General features: G+C 42.3%; 1 protein-coding gene across 2 annotated transcripts in view; it reads right to left on the reverse strand.

The window, feature by feature from the left end:
* Positions 1-7,457: 7,457 nt before the first annotated feature.
* Positions 7,458-19,908, reverse strand: part of LOC306850257 (proline-rich membrane anchor 1-like) — a 65,406-nt gene continuing 52,955 nt past the window's right edge. For both annotated transcript variants that reach the window (XM_079385778.1, XM_079385777.1), the window contains 2 exons: positions 17,341-17,482; positions 7,458-8,344 (listed from right to left, as the gene is read on the reverse strand). In XM_079385778.1, the coding sequence (XP_079241904.1) occupies positions 8,193-8,344; positions 17,341-17,482 (294 nt within the window). In that variant the 3' untranslated portion in view covers positions 7,458-8,192. The remainder of the gene's footprint in view (positions 8,345-17,340; positions 17,483-19,908) is intronic.

A 19,908-nucleotide genomic window follows, 5' to 3' on the forward strand; every position in this document is an offset into this window, starting at 1 on the left:
TGCTTGACCTCCAGACTTGCGGGAATTAAATGATCGACGACTGGTGAAAGGATACTGCTGTTTTTCAGGTTGTTTGGTGGATGGGTTGGCATATAGTGGACAAAATCCAGGTGAGTGATGTCCCTTACATCTCCAACATTGCACTTGGGGTTGGTCAGTGGGTTTGATGTTTTTTTGAGTTACTTCCTGCGATGATTTTCTGCTTATACATTTTTCATATTGCAGTTGCTGTTCATGATCCTTCTCTAGTTGATGTCCCAGCTTTACTAGTTCCTCAACGGTGCTCACCCGACTACGTAGCTGACTGGCGAGGTAAGGTTTTAAATTTTTGAGAATCATTTTGACTATTTCATTTTCAGTAAGGGAAGGCCTCCATCTTTTGCAGAGAGCCCGATATGTAAAGGCAAAATCTCTGATGGATTCTCTCTCTCCTTGATACCTTGTACGGACTCTTTCAGCTAGCTCATCTTCGTAGTCTTCGGAAAGGAAGGCGGAGAGGAAAACAGTCTCGAATTCGTTCCATGTCGTTACGGAAGATCGGGCGACTTCCCACCAGTCGCGTGCTGTGCCGTGTAGTACGCTGCGGAAGGTTGCCAGGAGGTCGGTCTCTGCAAGTGGGTGCAATGCCAAGAAGTCCTGACACCTTGTTAGGTACAGCAGAGGATCAGAGTCATCTGACGGTCTTCCAAAGGTGGGAAAGGTCAATTTTAAATGGTCACTTTTTCCAGCAGGAATAGGAAGACACTCTGGGACATTTTCTAGTGGTGATGGGGGTGCAGTAAGTATGGCACTGGATTGTGGTTGTACCCTTTTACTTTGGTTATCAGCCATTTCTTTCCCTTGCCGTTTGACTTCCTCTATGTTTGTTTGAAGCTCATTTACTTGTGTTGTTAGCCTGTCAACTTGAATGATGCACTGATTACATTCAGTGGAGAGCTGCTCATGTTCCTTTTGAAGGTTCTTTTGTGTAGCTCTGAGGTCTCCCTGAAGTTTGACCTGAAGTTGATCCACCATGAAACGGACTTCAGAAATCCAGGTACACTCCATTTTTTTCAGCTCTTGTGATATCATCACTGTCATGGCTTTAACTAGGTGATCTGAATCGGCTGAATCTGCTTTTGTTGCAGTTAACGTGGTGAGGATGTGTTGCTGGTTAGCTTCCATTTTTTTAGTCAGGTCTCCAAGTTGTTTTTCATGAAGAGAAGTGGCTGTTTTTTGCTCCTGGGTGAGTTCATTCACTGCTTTCTCCTGATGTTTTATGAAGTTAAACAGGTTGTCCCAGTTACCTTGAACTTGCGCAGTCAAATGGTGAATGTCCCTTCCAGGAGTTGGGAGGTGACCAGGTAGGCGATGCGGTGACACAGAGGGAGATGGTGTCGTTTCAGGGGATGTGCAAAGTTGCATAGGTTCGGCTGAAATGAAGCAGTGCCACCTAGAGGCAGGGAGGCAAAGTGCACCTGAGACCTGGGATGGGGACTGCTGAACTGAGTTGGTGTGAAGTGAAGAGTGGAAAACTGAGGTGGAGGAATGGTTCTTGGTTGCACAGGTGGCCAGACTGGAGTTGCTATATCTGGGGGAGGTTCAATTTCCACAGATGTTGAAGGGGAAAGAGGGATAGTAGCCATGTTTGTATGGTGTTGCTTGTCAATGTTGTGTGAATAATCAGTAAATGAGATGAGTGAATTAGAATGACTGTGTCTATTTTTGGGGGGCACCCGGGGATATAAACACAGAGTACAATTTCCACAGTCTCAATTTTCAGTTTTTTTTTTCACATTTTTTGTTTTCTCACAGATGCACATCAAGCTCTCAGTAATTAGATTTCCAACTGATACACATCAGTCAAACAAAAGCACAAAGAAAAAAAAATACAACAAGTTATCTTTCAAGGTTCACCAATAATAACAATTAACCATAAGGTCTAAATAATTCCCCAACACAAACAATGTTCAAGTGATAAATATTCAGGTGATAGAGGTTTAAGTGTTCAGGTTCAAGTCCCTTTTCACATACACAATTTTCATGTCCCTGTTCGGGCGCCACTCTGTAACGGTGGTGGCCGCCCTAGCTTAGATAAGCTCTAAAAAGAAATGTTCGGGCGCCAGCCAGGATTAACCCTGACAAAATTTAAATTAACTCAGGATAGCAAAAAAACACAGCCCACCTGTTACAATACTAATTTACAACACCAACAAAACAAAGTCCAAGAAAAAACTCTGTTCACAAGGGGAAGATTTATTCTGTGACATCCATGAGAAAAAAAATAAAAAACAAAAACAAACAAATAAACAAACAGTTCAGCACTTCGGTTCACTCTGAAATCCGTGCAGAAATTGCGTCACGCTAATTCAAGTTCCCCAACATAGGCAGATTCGCGTCCACAATCATAAAAAGAGAGAGAAAGAAAAACAATCTGTTCATTCCATAGCTTTGAAAAAAAAAAAAACAATAATCTTAAAGTAAAATAACCATTAAACACTATGTAAAAAACAATAAGCACATCAAATGTGCGGAAGTAAATGTGCGAGTGTGTGCGTGTGTAGTAGTGAATGAATGAATATGAATGAGTGTGTGGATGGGTGGCTTGAAGGTACTGACCAAGTTTGCAGTCATAAAGGCAACTGGAGAGTGTTGCAGGTTTTGTAGAAACCAGGACAGGTGGATAAACAGCCCTCACTTGTCTTCCGAACAGTTTTACTAAAAGCAGATGATCGTGCTGTGCAACGCTAGAAGTCACGTGAACTTCACGACGCACCAGACATCGCTCACAGGAAGCAACAGTTCGACAAGCGTCAGTCTTTCCACTTTGTATGCCGTCCACTCGCTCTTACTACTGCAACCTTACTGATGACGCAATTTTTCCTCAGGTATGACACGCTTCCTTATATCCTACTTCCTTCCGCTGTTAATTGAAACACTCCACCCCAGTCACACAAAGTGAAAGTAAAATGATTCCTGTGGCACGGATTTTCCGCATTGCCACACTATCAATCGAAATATGAAGCCACTCACAGTCGAAGTCTTGCTTACTGCTTCTAATGTCTCCGTTCCAGTACAAGCCTCCTTGATACCGGTTCCGCCGGTAACTTCATCTCCGGCAACCTCTGCCGCCAGCTCAACCTCCCGAAATTTACCAACCCGACCATCTATCAAGTCCACTCGATAACTGGCAAGCCCATCGGTAGGACCACCGTCCGGTACAGCGCTGGGCCCGTCCACATTAGATTCGGTCAGTTGCACGAGGAGAATATCCCCCTATTGGTTCCGGAGGGAGCTCACACCGACATCGTCCTCGGGCGCTCTTGGTTCGTACAGTATGAACCCCAGGTCTACTGGCGCACCGGGGAGGTCCTGAAGTTGGGCATACACTGTTTCCCAGGTTGCTTTCCCAACATTCAAAGTATTCCCATCAATTCCACTTCCATAGAAAGCCCCGTCGAGAAGCAATCTGTATCCATTCCACCATGTTATGCCCCCTTCAGAGACGTATTTAGCCTGAAGAAGACGTCGGCAATCGGGAACTCCTAGCTATAAAGCTCGCCCTAGAGGAATGGAGGCATTGGCTGGAAGGCGCACAACACCCGTTCTCAGTACTCACAGATCACAAAAATCTGTAATATTTAAGAGATGCAAAACGCCTCAACCCCCATCAAGCCCACTGGGCCCTGTTTTTCACCCGGTTTAACTTTTCCATCACATATCGCCCCGGATCCCATAATGTTAAGGCTGACGCCTTATCCCGTCTCCATGCCCCGGAAGAAGAGAATCCAGATCCTGAATCCGTTATCCCAGAAAGTATCATCACCTGTCCCATTCAGTGGAATGCGATGAATGCGCCATGTCCAAAGGTCCTCGCCATCTACCAGCAGGCAAACTCCTCCTGCTGCCCGTTCCCAACCGGCCATGGTCACATCTAGGAGTGGACTTCGTCATAGACCTGCCAGTATCCGATGCATCTTGCATCTTGGTAATCGTGGACCGTTTTTCTAAATCCTGCCGACTTCTACCCCTCAAGGGTTTACCTACCGCCATGGAAACGGCGGAACAACTATTCAATCATGTATTTCGATACTTCGGTATCCCTGAAGACATCGTATCCGATCAAGGTCCTCAATTCATCTCCAGAGTATGGAGAGGATTTTTTAAACTCCTAGATGTGACCGTAAGTCTATCATCTGGGTACCATCCTCAGACCAACGGGCAGACGGAGAGGAAGATCCAAGAAATCGGCCGCTTCCTGCGAACCTTCTGCCACGCCCACAAGGAATCCTGGAACCAGTTTATTGGCTGGGCCGAGTACGCCCAGAATTCCTTGCGTCAGGCCTCTACTGGACCCACTCCCTTCCAGTGCGTACTCGGGTACCAGCCACCACTCTTCCCCTGGTCTGGAGAACCGTCAGAAGTACCTGCGGGCTTGCCGCCATGGCACCCTGGGGTGTCTATACTGTGGCTGTCGGATGTCCCACCTTCGGGCTCTCCTCTGCCCTTTTCTGGGGGGGGGGCCGCAGTTGTCCCTGCGGTGGTTCCCCTGGGGGTCCCGTGCCCTGGGGGGCCTCCGGATGTTTGGGGCCTGGGTCTCTTCCATGCCTGCTTCATGCCTTGCGGGATGGGGCTGTTGTTCCCCACACACACACTATTAAACATTTACATGGAGGAACCTTATGAACACAAGCGCGCTCACACACACAGGTGTACACTCAAGCATTCACATTGGTGTAAAAACGGGTGCTCACAGACACACATTGTTCTGATCTGCTGTTGCTTCAAAACTTATTTTGTAATATTAGTTATGCGTGTTGCTCAATAACATTTAACATTTAGAATTTATTGTGATTCATACAGAGGTTGGTTGTTGCTGCAGTTTCTCTGATGTTGTGTCTTCTGTTGTGTCTTCTGTTGTTTTCTCTTTTTGTCAGCAGGTATCGAAGCAAATTGTTCGAAGCAAAATATCGAAGCAATTTTTTTTTTTTTTTTTCTCTCTTTCTATCCCCCATTCTCTTTCTTTTCTCTCTCTCTCCCCCTTCTCTGTTGACTTTAACCACAATTTTTTTTTTGTTTATTTTGTTTTCTAATTCCTTTTTTTTATCATTATTATTATTATTATTTTTATTATTATCATTATAATTATTATTATTATTATTTTTTTTTATTTATTATTATTTTTTTTTTTATTTTTTTTCTTTTTCTTTCTCTCTCTTGTTTTCTCTGTCCCCTGGTCTTGTCGGTCATAGTATGGTTAAATAAAAGGGTATATAAAATTTAATTAATTAATTAATTGAAAAAATAAATAAATAAATAAATGTATAAAAAAAAAATATATAAAAAAAAAAAAAAAAAAAAAAGGCTGTGAATGATGATAGCATAGCTACACATACGTACTGTCATGTGTTATCTGTGTTACTGACAGGCCGGGAAAAAAAGAAAAAAAATAAAAAAAAAAAAGTACCTGCGGTAGACTACTGGTTCCGGGAGAGCGAGAGGGTCTGGGACGATGCACACCATCAGCTCCAACGTGCAGTGTGCAGGCGCAAGATGACAGCCGACCTTCGTAGATCCGAAGCTCCGCAATACCAGCCAGGACAGAAGGTCTGGCTGTGCACCAGAGACATCAGGATGCGCCTGCCCTGCAAAAAGCTAAGTTCCGGATATGTTGGTCCCTTCACCATCCTGAGACAGGTCAACCTGGTCACTTTTCAATTACAGTTACCCCCACAGTACCGGATTAATTCAACCTTTCACGTGTCACTCTTGAAACCCTACCACTCATCTGTCTCTCCCTCCACAGAGCCTGATCCAAATGTCGAGCCCCCTCTCCCGCTAATCCTGGAAGAAGGAGCCATCTACAGAGTGAAGGAAATCCTGGACTCCCGGCGCCGTGGTGGTCAGCTGGAATATCTAGTGGACTGGGAGGACTACGGCCCGGAAGAGAGGTCTTGGGTCCCTAGAGATGACATCCTGGACCCTTCTCTACTAGAGGAGTTCCATACCACTCATCCGACTCGACCAGTCCCCAGAGGAAGAGGAAGACCACCACGTCGTCTGGGTTTTCAGCCCTCTGGAGCGGGCCGTGGAGAGGGGGGTAATGTCACAGATCGACCAGGCTCTCAGTCCACCCAATCACAGCGAGCACCCTCACCAGAGTACTAATGAGCACACCTGCACTGAATCTTCACCTCATCACCAGCCACAACCGTCAGACGTCCGGTCCGGTCACCGCTCATCAGCTTTAATAAATCTTACCTTTTTACAATCTCTCTTGTGTTGAGTCCCCTTCCGTAACAATCTTTAATACGTCTTGGGTTTTTGAACTGTCACCATTGGCATAAAATGGACTGCTAAAGTCAACTAACATCACTAACAAACCTACCAATCTGTATAAAAATAAAATGACGATGCTGCTATCTTTCTAAGTCACTTTATTAACCTGTTAGCCTGCACCAGAGCGACCTCGCACTGAACGATCTTTGTTTGCATGTGTCATTGTTTACAATAGAATAAATGAAACGGGACAAAGTTAATCTTTACAAACTTTATATCATTCTGAGGGTCTAAGCCTCAAGCATCGACGACAGATCGCTGTTTTTCGATGGAAAGCTTATAAGGAATGAGTGGCACAAATTTGCTACATTTGTGTAAGCAGTACACATCCAAACACGCAGAGTAAAAAAGCCGTACGTACCTTTATCATTGTAATAACGAGCCACAAACGCGTCCACTGCTGAAATCCCAGTTTAGTTAGAGAGGTAAGGGTCCACAGAAAAACATCCCAGCGAGCACTTTTAGTCCAGCGAAACAATAACGTTGTAATAAGGAGGAATATTCCTTTGTTTACATTTCATTTCTTCAGAGAGTTATTGTTCGTGTCCGTTATGGAATAAATTACGCTCAAAAACAGCGTCTTGGTGGTAAAAAAACAAAACGATGTTGTAGAATACGGTCTTACAAATATAATGAGACCGTCTACGGAAAAAAAAGTCTCAGAAAAGCGGAATATAGATTATTTGAATTTGGCGCTCCCTCCTGCCGGCAGTGACGCTTCTGTGACGCACGCTGTCATCTGAGCGGGGCATAACTTAGCGATCTGCTTTATCCATAAAAAACTGTTTTTTTTCTTCTACATTTTTTATATGTGTGTGTGTGTGTATTGTGTGGGGAATGTGGCCGTGTCTGCATGATTATAATCTGTATGGACGCACATCAGCGTGTTTATTAGCGACTCTATGACGGCTATCATTGTGATTCATTGATCAGCTATTATTGATTATATGGCCCATCTGTTTGATTATAATCTGAATGGAAGCACATCAGCGTGTGTTTACTGACTCTATGACCATGTCTGGCAATATCACTTCACGTCTGGCAGTGATATTTATCATTGTAATAACGAATAACGAAGAATACTTCAGTATACATACTATATACAAAGCATTTTTTTCTATTTTTTTTCCTTTTTTATTACTCAAATAATTATTTTTGTATTTTTTAGTGCTCAAATAAATCTGTCTATTATTTTATAATTGAAAAACTATGCAGGAACATGTATAATGACTAAAATAGCTTGTATAATTCTGTAATCCATTTGGTGGTTATTTTTCCTCAAACAGGGGGGTGGGGGGACCATAAATAGTTTCAGAAAAAATATTGCAGGAATCTCATTTTTCATGGTATCTTCTTCAAATTTGAAATATGAACACATGAGACATGTGGCTTTCGAGCCATTACTTTTCTGGATTGCTCCAGGACTTATTTCATGTATTTGTATATGAAATAAAAAAACATTCAGTGTGGAAAAATATTTTTCAAGGCACGTCAGTGTCTATAACTTTTTATCTTTTTGAGCATTATCAACTCTGGATGATAGATAGTAAAGCCCAGAGTCTCTTCTTTCAAAAGATACCTAATTTGTTTGTGTAAGCACACTTTGTCACAAACTGTTACCATTTTAATTCAGGTAGGTTATTTTCACCTGCGAGGCCACAAATGGGGTTGAAGGTTAACAGGTTAATATCTCCCAAATATTTCAGACTGGTCAGCACTAAAGCCACAACCTTCATCCATCCCTGCAGAATCAGAGTTTTCTTGCATTGCTGGGTTAAAATGGGTTATTTCTATAAGCTATTGAATAATCAATTAAGCTGGTTATTATCAGCTCAACATAATGCACATTAGGCACAAATTAGTCATATTAAGCACTAACTCCGTGACAGTGCTACATACCTTTTTATGGCCTTGTAGCAGATAATGACAATCAGCAACAGAAAGACAGCCAGAGCACTTCCTGTTGTCCCAACCATGATGATCTCCTTCCACCAGGGCCTCGGCAGACAAGCAGAAGCCTCCGGAGCTGAAAGAGTGATCACACATCCATGCATCAAATGCATCATTAAACACATTAGCCCCTTTCACACAGTAATGCTAGTAAATTGCCGTACCAGAATGACTTTACCGGTAAATCCAAAAATGTACTATTCATACAGGCAACGACATTCTGAACTACACAGCACAGAGTAAATGCTTCATCTGCGTCAGAATGTTATGATTGGCCCAGAGTAGACGTCTTACATCAGCGCCTTCTGAACTCATACGCGCTCATACCGATAATCTTCATTCTGCGTTCACACACAGCAGAATTCTGGAAATTTACTGGTAATATTACAACTTCTCATACCAGTAAATTGCCGGAACAAATTTACTGGTATTTTTGAAAAGGTCCTGTTTGGTGAGGTGACCCCTGATGCACAGCATACCTAATGTGTTTATGAGGATATCTAATTCAAAACAAGTGGAAAATATTTTGAACAAAATGCTAGAGTTTGTAATGCAGATAAACTCAGAGCTGAGGGAAAGCAGGACTCTCATTCACTGCCGTCCCATGTGTATTCACGCTTGATCCAGGAGCACAGGAGTGCACTTTCACTTCACTCAGTTTACCTCTTTATTTGTCAGATTCTCTGTTATGAATGCTTTTACTGTAGATTTATCAGTTTGCACCAAAAAATGATGTCACTACACATTTCTTTTCTAACAACTCAGTACTATATTGTATCAATGAAACATTCAAATATGTGTCATTTGAGTCAACACATATCACAACATTCAAATAAACCTTTCTGTCAGATACCACAACTTGGATAAAATTCCTAAAAGTTTGGCACCTACAGCACGCATTACAGACATTGGTGCACAAACACAGATCTGTAAAGTTTTGATTATGTCACTTCCTCATCGAGACGGTACGCAGCACATTGCCCGCGATGACGATCATCGTGTCAGGACCGCTTCCCACAAATGGTTATTGTCAAGGTGTAAAGAACAGAGACTGCTCTTTGTTAATATTTGGAATCTTTTCTGGGAGCGAGGCATTTCCGTGCTGATGGCCTGCACCCCAACAGAGTCAGAGTGGAACTCCTGTCGGACAACATCTCCAGGACACTACGCTCTATCTGACTAGTAAGCCAACTCTCAAATAACTGCTATGATGGCTTTTGTTCAACCCGCTTAAATGATAGAAGTACTTGCATGGTCCAATCTATAAAGATTGTGTCTGTTCCCAGAATAGTTTGGTCAAAATATAAATTTAATGGAGAGAACTAAATGGAGAAAACTAACTTGGAAGTTTTTAGAATTGTGTGGAAAAACTATAACTATAACTATAACTAAGTATGTCCAGCTATAGACAGGCTCTAAAAGCTGCCAGGGCAGAGCATATCCACAAACTCATAGACAATAACAAAAACAATCCAAGGTTTTTATTTAGCACAGTGGCTAGATTAACAAATAAACAGACGCCACCCAATCTAAATATTCCCTCACAGTTTAATAGTAATGATTTTATGGACTTCTTCACTGATAAAATAGATAGCATCAGAAATACAATAACAAATGTAGAATCTACAGTGTCTTGTAATTCAGCTTCATTCCTCACACCCAAAGAAAAACTGCAGTGCTTTACAACTATAGGACAGGAAGAGCTAATAATAATAATAATAATTTGTTACATTTATATAGCGCTTTTCTAGGCACTCAAAGCGCTTTACATAGTAAGGGGGGTATCTCCTCGTTCACCACCAGTGTGCAGCATCCACCTGGATGATGCGACGGCAGCCATAGTGTGCCAGAACGCCCACCACACACCAGCTTATTGGTGGAGAGGAGACAGTGATGAAGCCAATCAGTAGATATGGGGATGGTTAGGAGGCCATGATGGTCAGAGGCCAATGGGCAAATTTGGCCAGGATGCCGGGGTTACACCCCTACTCTTTTTCGAAGGACATCCTGGGACCTCGGTTTAACGTCTCATCCGAAGGACGGTGCTTTTTACAGTATAGTGTCCCTATACTGGGGCGCTAGGACCCACCCAGACCGCAGGGTGAGCACCCCCTGCTGGCCTCACTAACACCTCTTCCAGCAGAAACCTAGTTTTCCCAGGAGGTCTCCCATCCAAGTACTGACCAGGCTCAACCCTGCTTAGCTTCAGTAGGCAACCAGTCTTGGGCTACAGGGTGATATGGCTGCTGCTAAATAAGCTAAATAAACTTATCAGTGCATCTAAACCAACAACATGTTTATTAGATCCTGTACCCACTAAACTACTGAAAGAGTTGTTACCTGTAGCAGAAGAATCGCTTCTCAATATTATTAACTCATCGTTATCTTTAGGTCACGTCCCAAAACCTTTCAAGCTGGCGGTTATATTAAGTCTCTTATTAAGAAACCACAACTAGATTCTAATGAACTGGCAAATTACAGACCAATTTCAAATCTTCCGTTTATGTCTAAAATTTTAGAAAAGTTGTGTCTGCTCAATTGTGCTCCTTCTTGCAAAAAAAATTATCTCTATTAAGAATTTCAGTCAGGTTTCAGGCCTCACCATAGTACAGAAACTGCACTTGTTAAAATTACAAATGACTTGCTTCTTGCTTCAGACCAAGGCTGCATCTCATTGCTAGTATTACTTGATCTTAGTGCTGCGTTCGACACTATAGACCATGACATACTCATAGATCGATTACAAAACTATACTGGTATTCAAGGGCAGGCTTTAAGATGGTTTAGATCCTACCTGTCCGATCGCTACCACTTTGTTCATTTAAATGGGGAGTCATCTCAATTATCACCAGTAAAGTATGGAGTACCACAAGGATCTGTCCTAGGTCCTCTGCTATTTTCAATATACATGTTGCCCCATGGTAATATTATTAGAAAATACGGGATTAGTTTTCATTGTTATGCTGATGATACTCAACTATATATATCAACATGACCAGATGAAACTTCTAAATGATCTAAGCCAACAGAGTGTGTTAAAAATGTAAAAGATTGGATGACCAATAAAGAAAAGCTAGTTTATGCATTCATGACTTCTAGACTGGACTATTGTAATGCACTGCTAGCTGGTTGTCCTGCATCTTCAGTAAACAAGCTACAGGTAGTCCAAAATGCAGCTGCTAGAGTCCTTACCAGGTCAAGAAAATATGATCATATTACCCCAATTTTACAGTCTCTACAGTGGCTACATATTAAATTATGTATCAGTTACATGATAATACTACTTACTTTTAAGGCCCTTAATGGTTTAGCTCCTGCTTACCTAACTAGTCTTCTATCACACTACAATCCATCATGCTCCCTAAGGTCGCAAAACTCTGGACTTTTGGTAGTACCACTAAAGTCCACTAAAGGAGGTAGAGCTTTTTCACATTTGGCTCCCAAACTCTGGAATGGCCTTCCTGATAACGTTCGGGGTTCAGACAGACTCGCTCTGTTTAAATCTAGATTAAAGACACAACTCTTAAGCCAAGTATCTCATAACCTTGTTCTTCATCTGATCAAATGCACATTTTCTCTATTTGCTTCTCTGTTTCTGCCACGGGATTGACATCCTGAGGTAACTAGGAATTACATGAGCTTCAGTCTGGATCCAACCCTTAGGAAGATCTGAGATGACCGAACACCTGAGAAGAGATGATGCCAATCCCTCAGAAGACCTAAGATGATGCTAACCTTGAAACAACATACAAAACTACCAAATTTTGCTATAAGTTTAATCGCAACATACACTCGCCTAAAGGATTATTAGGAACACCAAACTAATACTGTGTTTGACCCCCTTTCGCCTTCAGAACTGCCTTAATTCTACGTGGCAATGATTCAACAAGGTGCTGAAAGCATTCTTTAGAAATGTTGGCCCATATTGATAGGATAGCATCTTGCAGTTGATGGAGATTTGTGGGATGCACATCCAGGGCACGAAGCTCCCGTTCCACCACATCCCAAAGATGCTCTATTGGGTTGAGATCTGGTGACTGTGGGGGCCATTTTAGTACAGTGAACTCATTGTCATGTTCAAGAAACCAGTTTGAAATGATTCAAGCTTTGTGACATGGTGCATTATCCTGCTGGAAGTAGCCATCAGAGGATGGGTACATGGTGGTCATAAAGGGATGGACATGGTCAGAAACAATGCTCAGGTAGGCCGTGGCATTTAAACGATGCCCAATTGGCACTAAGGGGCCTAAAGTGTGCCAAGAAAACATCCCCCACACCATTACACCACCACCACCAGCCTGCACAGTGGTAACAAGGCATGATGGATCCATGTTCTCATTCTGTTTACGCCAAATTCTGACTACCATCTGAATGTCTCAACAGAAATCGAGACTCATCAGACCAGGCAACATTTTTCCAGTCTTCAACCGTCCAATTTTGGTGAGCTCGTGCAAATTGTAGCCTCTTTTTCCTATTTGTAGTGGAGATGAGTGGTACCCGGTGGGGTCTTCTGCTGTTGTAGCCCATCCGCCTCAAGGTTGTGCGTGTTGTGGCTTCACAAATGCTTTGCTGCATACCTCGGTTGTAACGAGTGGTTATTTCAGTCAAAGTTGCTCTTCTATCAGCTTGAATCAGTCGGCCCATTCTCCTCTGACCTCTAGCATCAACAAGGCATTTTCGCCCACAGGACTGCCGCATACTGGATGTTTTTCCCTTTTCACACCATTCTTTGTAAACCCTAGAAATGGTTGTGCGTGAAAATCCCAGTAACTGAGCAGATTGTGAAATACTCAGACCGGCCCGTCTGTTGTATTTAAGTCGAGGTCTTCACTGGGGATATGACCCCGGGGCTAATCCAGGTGTCCGGCGTCCGCCGACGATCAGACATCATCTCCCGGCGCCGATCCACCATCTGATCTGGACACGGACTGAGAAACAGAATAAGAAAGAAACAGACAAATATTAGCGTAGATGCCATTCTTCTTATGATGTAATGAGTACATCATGTGTTATGAGGTGTGTTCCCAGTTCCGGTTGATCTAATTAATGCAGCCTAACAATCCTTTAATGGATTTGAATAATAGAAGCGTATTAGTGTGTGAGGTGTTAGGTAGATTGTTCCAGAGTTTGGGTGCTAAATAGAAAAAGGATCGGCCGCAGTCGATTTTGATATTCTAGGTATTATCAAACGGCCACAGTTTTGAGAACGCAGCAGACGTGGAGGACTATAATGTGATAAGAGCTCGCTCAAGTACTGAGGAGCTACGTCATTCAGGGCTTTATAAGTAGTTAACAAGATTTTAAAATCTATACGATGTTTGATAGGGAGCCAGTGCAGTGTTGACAGAACCGGGCTAATATGGTCGTACTTCCTGGTTCTAGTAAGGACTCTAGCTGCTGCATTTTGGACCAGCTGTAGTTTGTTGATCAAACGTGCAGAACAACCACCCAATAAAGCATTACAATAGTCTAACATTGAGGTCATAAATGCATGAATTAGCATTTCTGCATTTGACTTTGAGGGCATAGGTCGCAATTTAGATATGTTTTTGAGATGGAAAAACACAGTTTTACAGATGCAATAAACATGGCTTTCAAATGAAAGATTGCTATCAAACAGCACACCTAGGTTCCTAACTGATGAAGAAGAATTGACAGAGCAGCCGTCAAGTGTTAGATAGTGTTCTAGGTTATTACATGTGGGGTTTTTAGGTCCGATAACTAACACCTCTGTTTTTTCAGAATTTAGCAATAAGAAGTTACTCGTCATCCAATTTTTAATATCGACTGTGCATTCCGTTAGTTTCTCAATTTGGTGTGTTTCACCGGGCCGCAAAGAAATATAGAAATACAGTGAAAGCTAACACCATGTCTCCTGATAATATCTCCCAAGGGTAACATGTAAAGCGTGAAAAGTAACGGCCCTAGTACTGAGCCTTGAGGAACTCCATACTGCACTTGTGATCGATATGATACCTCTTCATTCACTGCTACGAACTGATGGCATTCAGATAAGTACGATTTGAACCATGCTAAGGCACTTCCACTAATGCCAACAAAGTGTTCTAGTCTATTTAAAAGAATGTTGTGGTCGATAATGTCGAACGCAGCGCTAAGATCCAGTAGCACTAATAAAGAGATACAACCACGATCAGATGATAGAAGCAGGTCATTTGTAACTCTAATGAGAGCAGTCTCAGTACTATGATACAGTCTAAATCCTGACTGGAATTCCTCACAGATACCATTTTTCTCTAAGAAGGAATATAATTGTGAGGATACTTCCTTTTCTAGTATCTTTGACAGAAAAGGTAGATTTGAGATCGGTCTGTAATTAACTAGATGTTTGGGGTCAAGTTGTGTTTTTTTAATGAGAGGCTTAATTACAGCCATTTTGAAGGTTTTGGGGACATATCCTAATGACAATGATGAATTAATAATAGCCAAAAGAGGATCTATGACTTCTGGAAGCGGGCTCTTTTAGTAGTTTAGATGGAATAGGGTGCATGTTGTTGGTTTTGATGATTTAACAAATTTATACAATTCTTCCTCTCCTATAGTAGAGAATGAGTGGAATTGTTCCTCAGGGGATCTATAGTGCAATATCTGATGCGATACTGTAGCTGACGGCTGCATGGTTACAATTTTATCTCTGATAGTATCGATCTTGGAAGTAAAGAAGTTCATAAAATCATTACTGCTGTGCTCTTGGGGAATGCCAACACACCTGTTGATGTTTTAGTTTTCGTTAATTTAGTGACTGTATTGAATAAATACCGGGGGTTATGTTTGTTTTCTTCTAGAAGAGACGAAAAGTAATCAGATCTAGCTGTTTTTAATGCTTTTCTGCAGGATAGGGTACTTTCCCGCCAAGCTATATGAAATACCTCTAGTGTTGTTTTCCTCCATCTGCGCTCCATTTTCCGGGCTGCTCTCTTTAGGGTGCGAGTGTGCTCATTATACCACGGAGTCAGACTGTTTTCTTTGATCTTCCTTAAGCGTAAAGGAGCAACTGTATCTAAAGTGCTAGAAAAGAGAGAGTTCATAGTTTCTGTTACATCATCAAGTTTTTCTGCGCTGTTGGATATGCTGAGGAATTTAGATAAATCAGGAAGATTACTTACAAAGCAGTCTTTTGTGGTAGAAGTGATGGTTCTATCATACTTGTAACAAGGTGTAGAACTTACAGTGTTAGCTATATGGAGTTTACACAAGACTAGATAATGATCTGAGATATCATCGCTTTGCTGTAGAATTTCAACACCTCTAACATCAATTCCATGTGACAATGAGTAGTCCTGAAACATGTTGTCTAACCCCAATAGAGTTCAGAATGTCTATGAATACTGATCCTAATGCATCTTTTTCATTATCCACATGGATATTAAAATGGCCAACAATTAAGACTTTATCAGCAAATTCTTTAATAAAGTCTGTGTGGTGCCCTTGTGGCCTGTATACAGTAGCCAGTACAAACATCACAGGGGATTTATCACTAACACGTGTTTCTCTAGATAATGTTATACGCAGCACCATAACTTCAAACGAGTTATACTTAAAGCCTGCCCTCTGAGAAATACGGAGAATATTGCTATAAATTGTAGCAACACCTCCCCCTTTACCTTTAGTTATGTCATTAACTAACTGCATGATTTTTACTGTACATTTCTGCCATCTGGACATCAACTTGACACCACTGATAAACTACTACTGAATATAATGTAGAAACTTAAATTTTCTGTAAAGCTGCTTTGCAATGATTTGTATCGTGAAAAGCACTATACAAATAACCATGAATTGAATTGAATTGAAGTATAAAGAAAGAATAAACATTTACATTTAGCTGACACTTTTATCCAAAGCGACTTACAATTGCTATATATGTCAGAGGTCGCACGCCTCTGGAGCAACTAGGGGTTAAGTGTCTTGCTCAGGGACACATTGGTGTCTCACAGTGGATTCGAACCCGGGTCTCTCACACCAAAGGCATGTGTCTTATCCACTGCGCCATCACCACCCCAAAACCAGTCTTTTAAATGCCTTGATTTCGCTTAAACAACTTAAAATATAATCTGCATGCATTAACTATAGTCAAATTTATTTACATCTCTCGGCAGAAAGGTTTTTGCAGGTTTAAATAAAATACTATTTAATAACAGTAGTCATAATAAGCATATTTCCAGTACATGCCTCAGGCTTGCACAGTATCATCAACTCACTCATCAGAATCCTCGGTAATCCTCAGCAAACTTCGACATTCAGTTCTTTTTGAGTCAGATGTGCAACTTTGGTTATGCATCCTGCATCATCAACTCGGAACTAAAGGTCGATTCAGTTCGATTTTGTTATCCAGCTTGAACGGTTACTTTATGAGAACCGGCTCAAAAGAACAATTTGTTCAAGAATCAAACATTACTATGCGGCAGGGCAAGCATTTCGTTGAGGGCTGCACACATGAGCATTTGGCTTATCAAACCCGCTTCCCGCAAAGTTCACTTATGTAAAATTTTTTTGTCCCGGACTCAATGAATTGCTCAAATCACAACTGTGCTTTTGTTTATATGCAATTTTGTGGGGCAGGCTCTACAGCTCAGCGGGAGGATCTCACCACTCAGCCAGCTCCTACATTCTTAGGGGGTTATTTGGGGGGACTATGCTCCTCATACTCTGGCGGACGCGGAACTTGCCGAGTTCAGTCACTGTGTGCCTTGTGGATTTCTTTAGGAAAAACTTTGCCCACTGTTCAAACTGATTCAGCTTTGTTTCCATTAAGGTGGAAGTACAGCGTTCAGCATATTATATGGGTCACTATTCCATATAATACACTATTCACTACAGGAAGTGTGGAAACTGTGGAACAATGTAAATAGACCTTGTGCGTTTCCTCATTGAGAACTAAAAGAGCGCTGAAAGTGTTCACTGGGAATAAGACACATAGTGTGAGACAAAGGTATGAATATGATGCATACATGTTGAGACTGTACTCAATGTAATTAAATATCTCAGTGACTCTTATCTCCATCTGACCTTTGGAGAAGAGTCCATTCAGACTGATGTGTAGTGATGACTTACCCACAGCGGTCAGTCCTCGCGGTGGCGGAAGAGGAGGTGGTGGAGGAGGAACAGGAGGGTACGTCCTGCAGGGGCACAGCAGCTGGCAGCCCTCAGCTCCTCTGTTTATGCTGTGCTGAGAGCAAGACCTCTTGAGCTCTGCCTGGAAGAGAGAGAAGCCGCTGATGCCAATAATTCCAAAGCTACTCACACAGCCTGTAAAAAAGGCTACGAGTTTCTATTATTCTAACCTCTTTTAAATCTCTCCCTTCTGCATGTTGAGACACGCACATTCAGAGCACCCTACCTGAGCCAATCAGCGTCCAGAAACCTTGACCATGTGATCTCCCCCGCCCTCGCAGAGACGGTAGTTGAGTGTAGCGGTGTGCGGAGATGGACAATTAAGTTTCTGCAACATCATAGTTTATGGACTGTTTAAAGATCGCTTTTTGGACAAAGTGTTGTGCGTGAATGCAAAAGTAAGTTTAAAATGTTAATTATATAGTTGATGAGAGACTAATCTGCCTTTGTAAACATGTTATTATGCCTGTGAGGTAACGATATCTATGTGCGTGTGCGTGCATTCATAATAAGTGTGCTTATAACCCTGTTGCTTATATGCTTATATGCATACCTTCAATCTTGTGAGTGTTAGAGTTACATTTGTTGTTATTAGTACAAGTTATGTTCCCGTTTGAAGCAAGTTCATTGTATTTCTTTATACATAACGGGAAAATGTTGTAAACAATTTACCGCGCGCATGCGCTCTCATTACTCAGACAGAGTGGCGCTGTACAAGCAGCGTGACTCTAATAAGGTGTCAAGTTACAGCTGTGCGCTGCTTATAAGATAAAATTATAGCTTGCCTTGTATTGCTACCTATTTTTTGCTAATAACGTTCATGTTTAATTACTAAGCTCAATTTATTGTTATGTTATTGCCAGTTTGTTATAAATTATATTTGCTATTATCATGTATATTCTGTATATTCATGTTTATGTCACTGCTTTATTTTGTAGAAAAACCACAACTACATACATCATAGCCTCGACCACACAGTCTGTTGAGTGGTGACAATAAATGGGTCAATTTCATAAAACGAGTGCATCTTCGTTTCGTCTCTAATCGGACAGACTTTGGTGGGTCAGTACCCTGAGCCGGCAAACAGTTTCATATGGTGAAGAGCTAACCAAAAGCTTCAACCATTTTTTCATGGTCCTTCGAGCCGGATCTTGACTTGTCAAAGAAATATAAGATGTCACAGCATGCAGAGGATGAGCCAACTGTGCGCGTCAGGAGGAAGACGGTCCTTCCCGCACGTTACGAGGAGTACGATCTCACTGGATTCACCCTCTCTAAGCCTATTACCCAACCCATGTCACCACTCATCCATTCGACCAGGCTGGCTGAAGGCGATCAAGCAGAGGAAGGCGCAACTGGCTTTACTCTACAGCTACCAGGTTATGAGGCTGACAGTCCGCTACAGTGGTCCGACGACGAGCATGAATCTGCATCAGACATCATAAGGAGAGAAAATAAGGATCTCCACATAGCCCTGCAGATAATACAGCAGGAAAGAGACTCATTCCAGAACGCAAATGATCAGTATGCAGAGGAGCTTTCTCAGCTCAAGCAACAGATGAATCAGCTACAAATTAAGATGGATCAACAACGTCCTGGAAGTCAGCCTCCTTCACCTGTTGCCCCTCCGAGGCAACATAGCTCCAGTCGTCCTATACCTGCCCCACGCGTCCAGCCACAGGCACGTCCTGTTGAAATGAGCTTCAGACCTGTACCAGCTCAACGCCACAGAATACAAACAGAGCCTCAGACTGAGGACAAGTTTCGAAGTCCACCATGTCAGTTACTCACTCCATCTCCTCCACCTGATCAAGAACTGATGTATAGAGGTCCAACTCCTACGATCCCTGACTTCATACATCCCAACCCAAGAGAGTTCTCGCGGCTAAAAATTGCTCTGGAGAATATCCTCCCAGCTAATGCGACAGAAAGGTTCAAATTTCAAATATTGATGGACCATCTGAAGTTAGAGGAGGCTTTATTAATCGCTGACTCATACTGACATTTACAACATCCTTACACAAGGACAATGGCTGCTTTAGACCAACAGTATGGCCAGCCACATCAACTGGCTCTCCAGCGAATTGCAGAGTTAATGGATGGCCCCAGTATAGCTAATGGAGACCAGAAGGCCTTTCGTCTTTTCACTCTTAAAGTCTGTTCACTGGTTGGCATGCTGGAGCAATTAGGCAGGAAGGGCACTTTCGAGTTACAGTGTGGCTCTCATGTGTCTCGGCTGCTTGGAAAGCTTCCCCACGACCTAAGATCAGGGTTTCGGAGATTTGCGCATCCACATTATGTGCCCATCCCTACTCTTCGGGATTTTGCAGAATGGCTGGAATTCGAAATCGAATTTCAAGAGGACACTACAAGGTTTGTAAGCAATCAGCGCAGAGGGCCTTCGACATGAACAGGAGATACTATCAGAGACTCTAAGTCAGCCACTAAAGGCACCACAATCTTCCTGGGTACTGAGAAGGCGATTTCTGAGTCTACACCACCTACTCC

This window comes from Barbus barbus (assembly GCF_936440315.1).
Source record: "Barbus barbus genome assembly, chromosome: 30".
NCBI classification, from domain to species: Eukaryota; Metazoa; Chordata; class Actinopteri; order Cypriniformes; family Cyprinidae; genus Barbus; species Barbus barbus.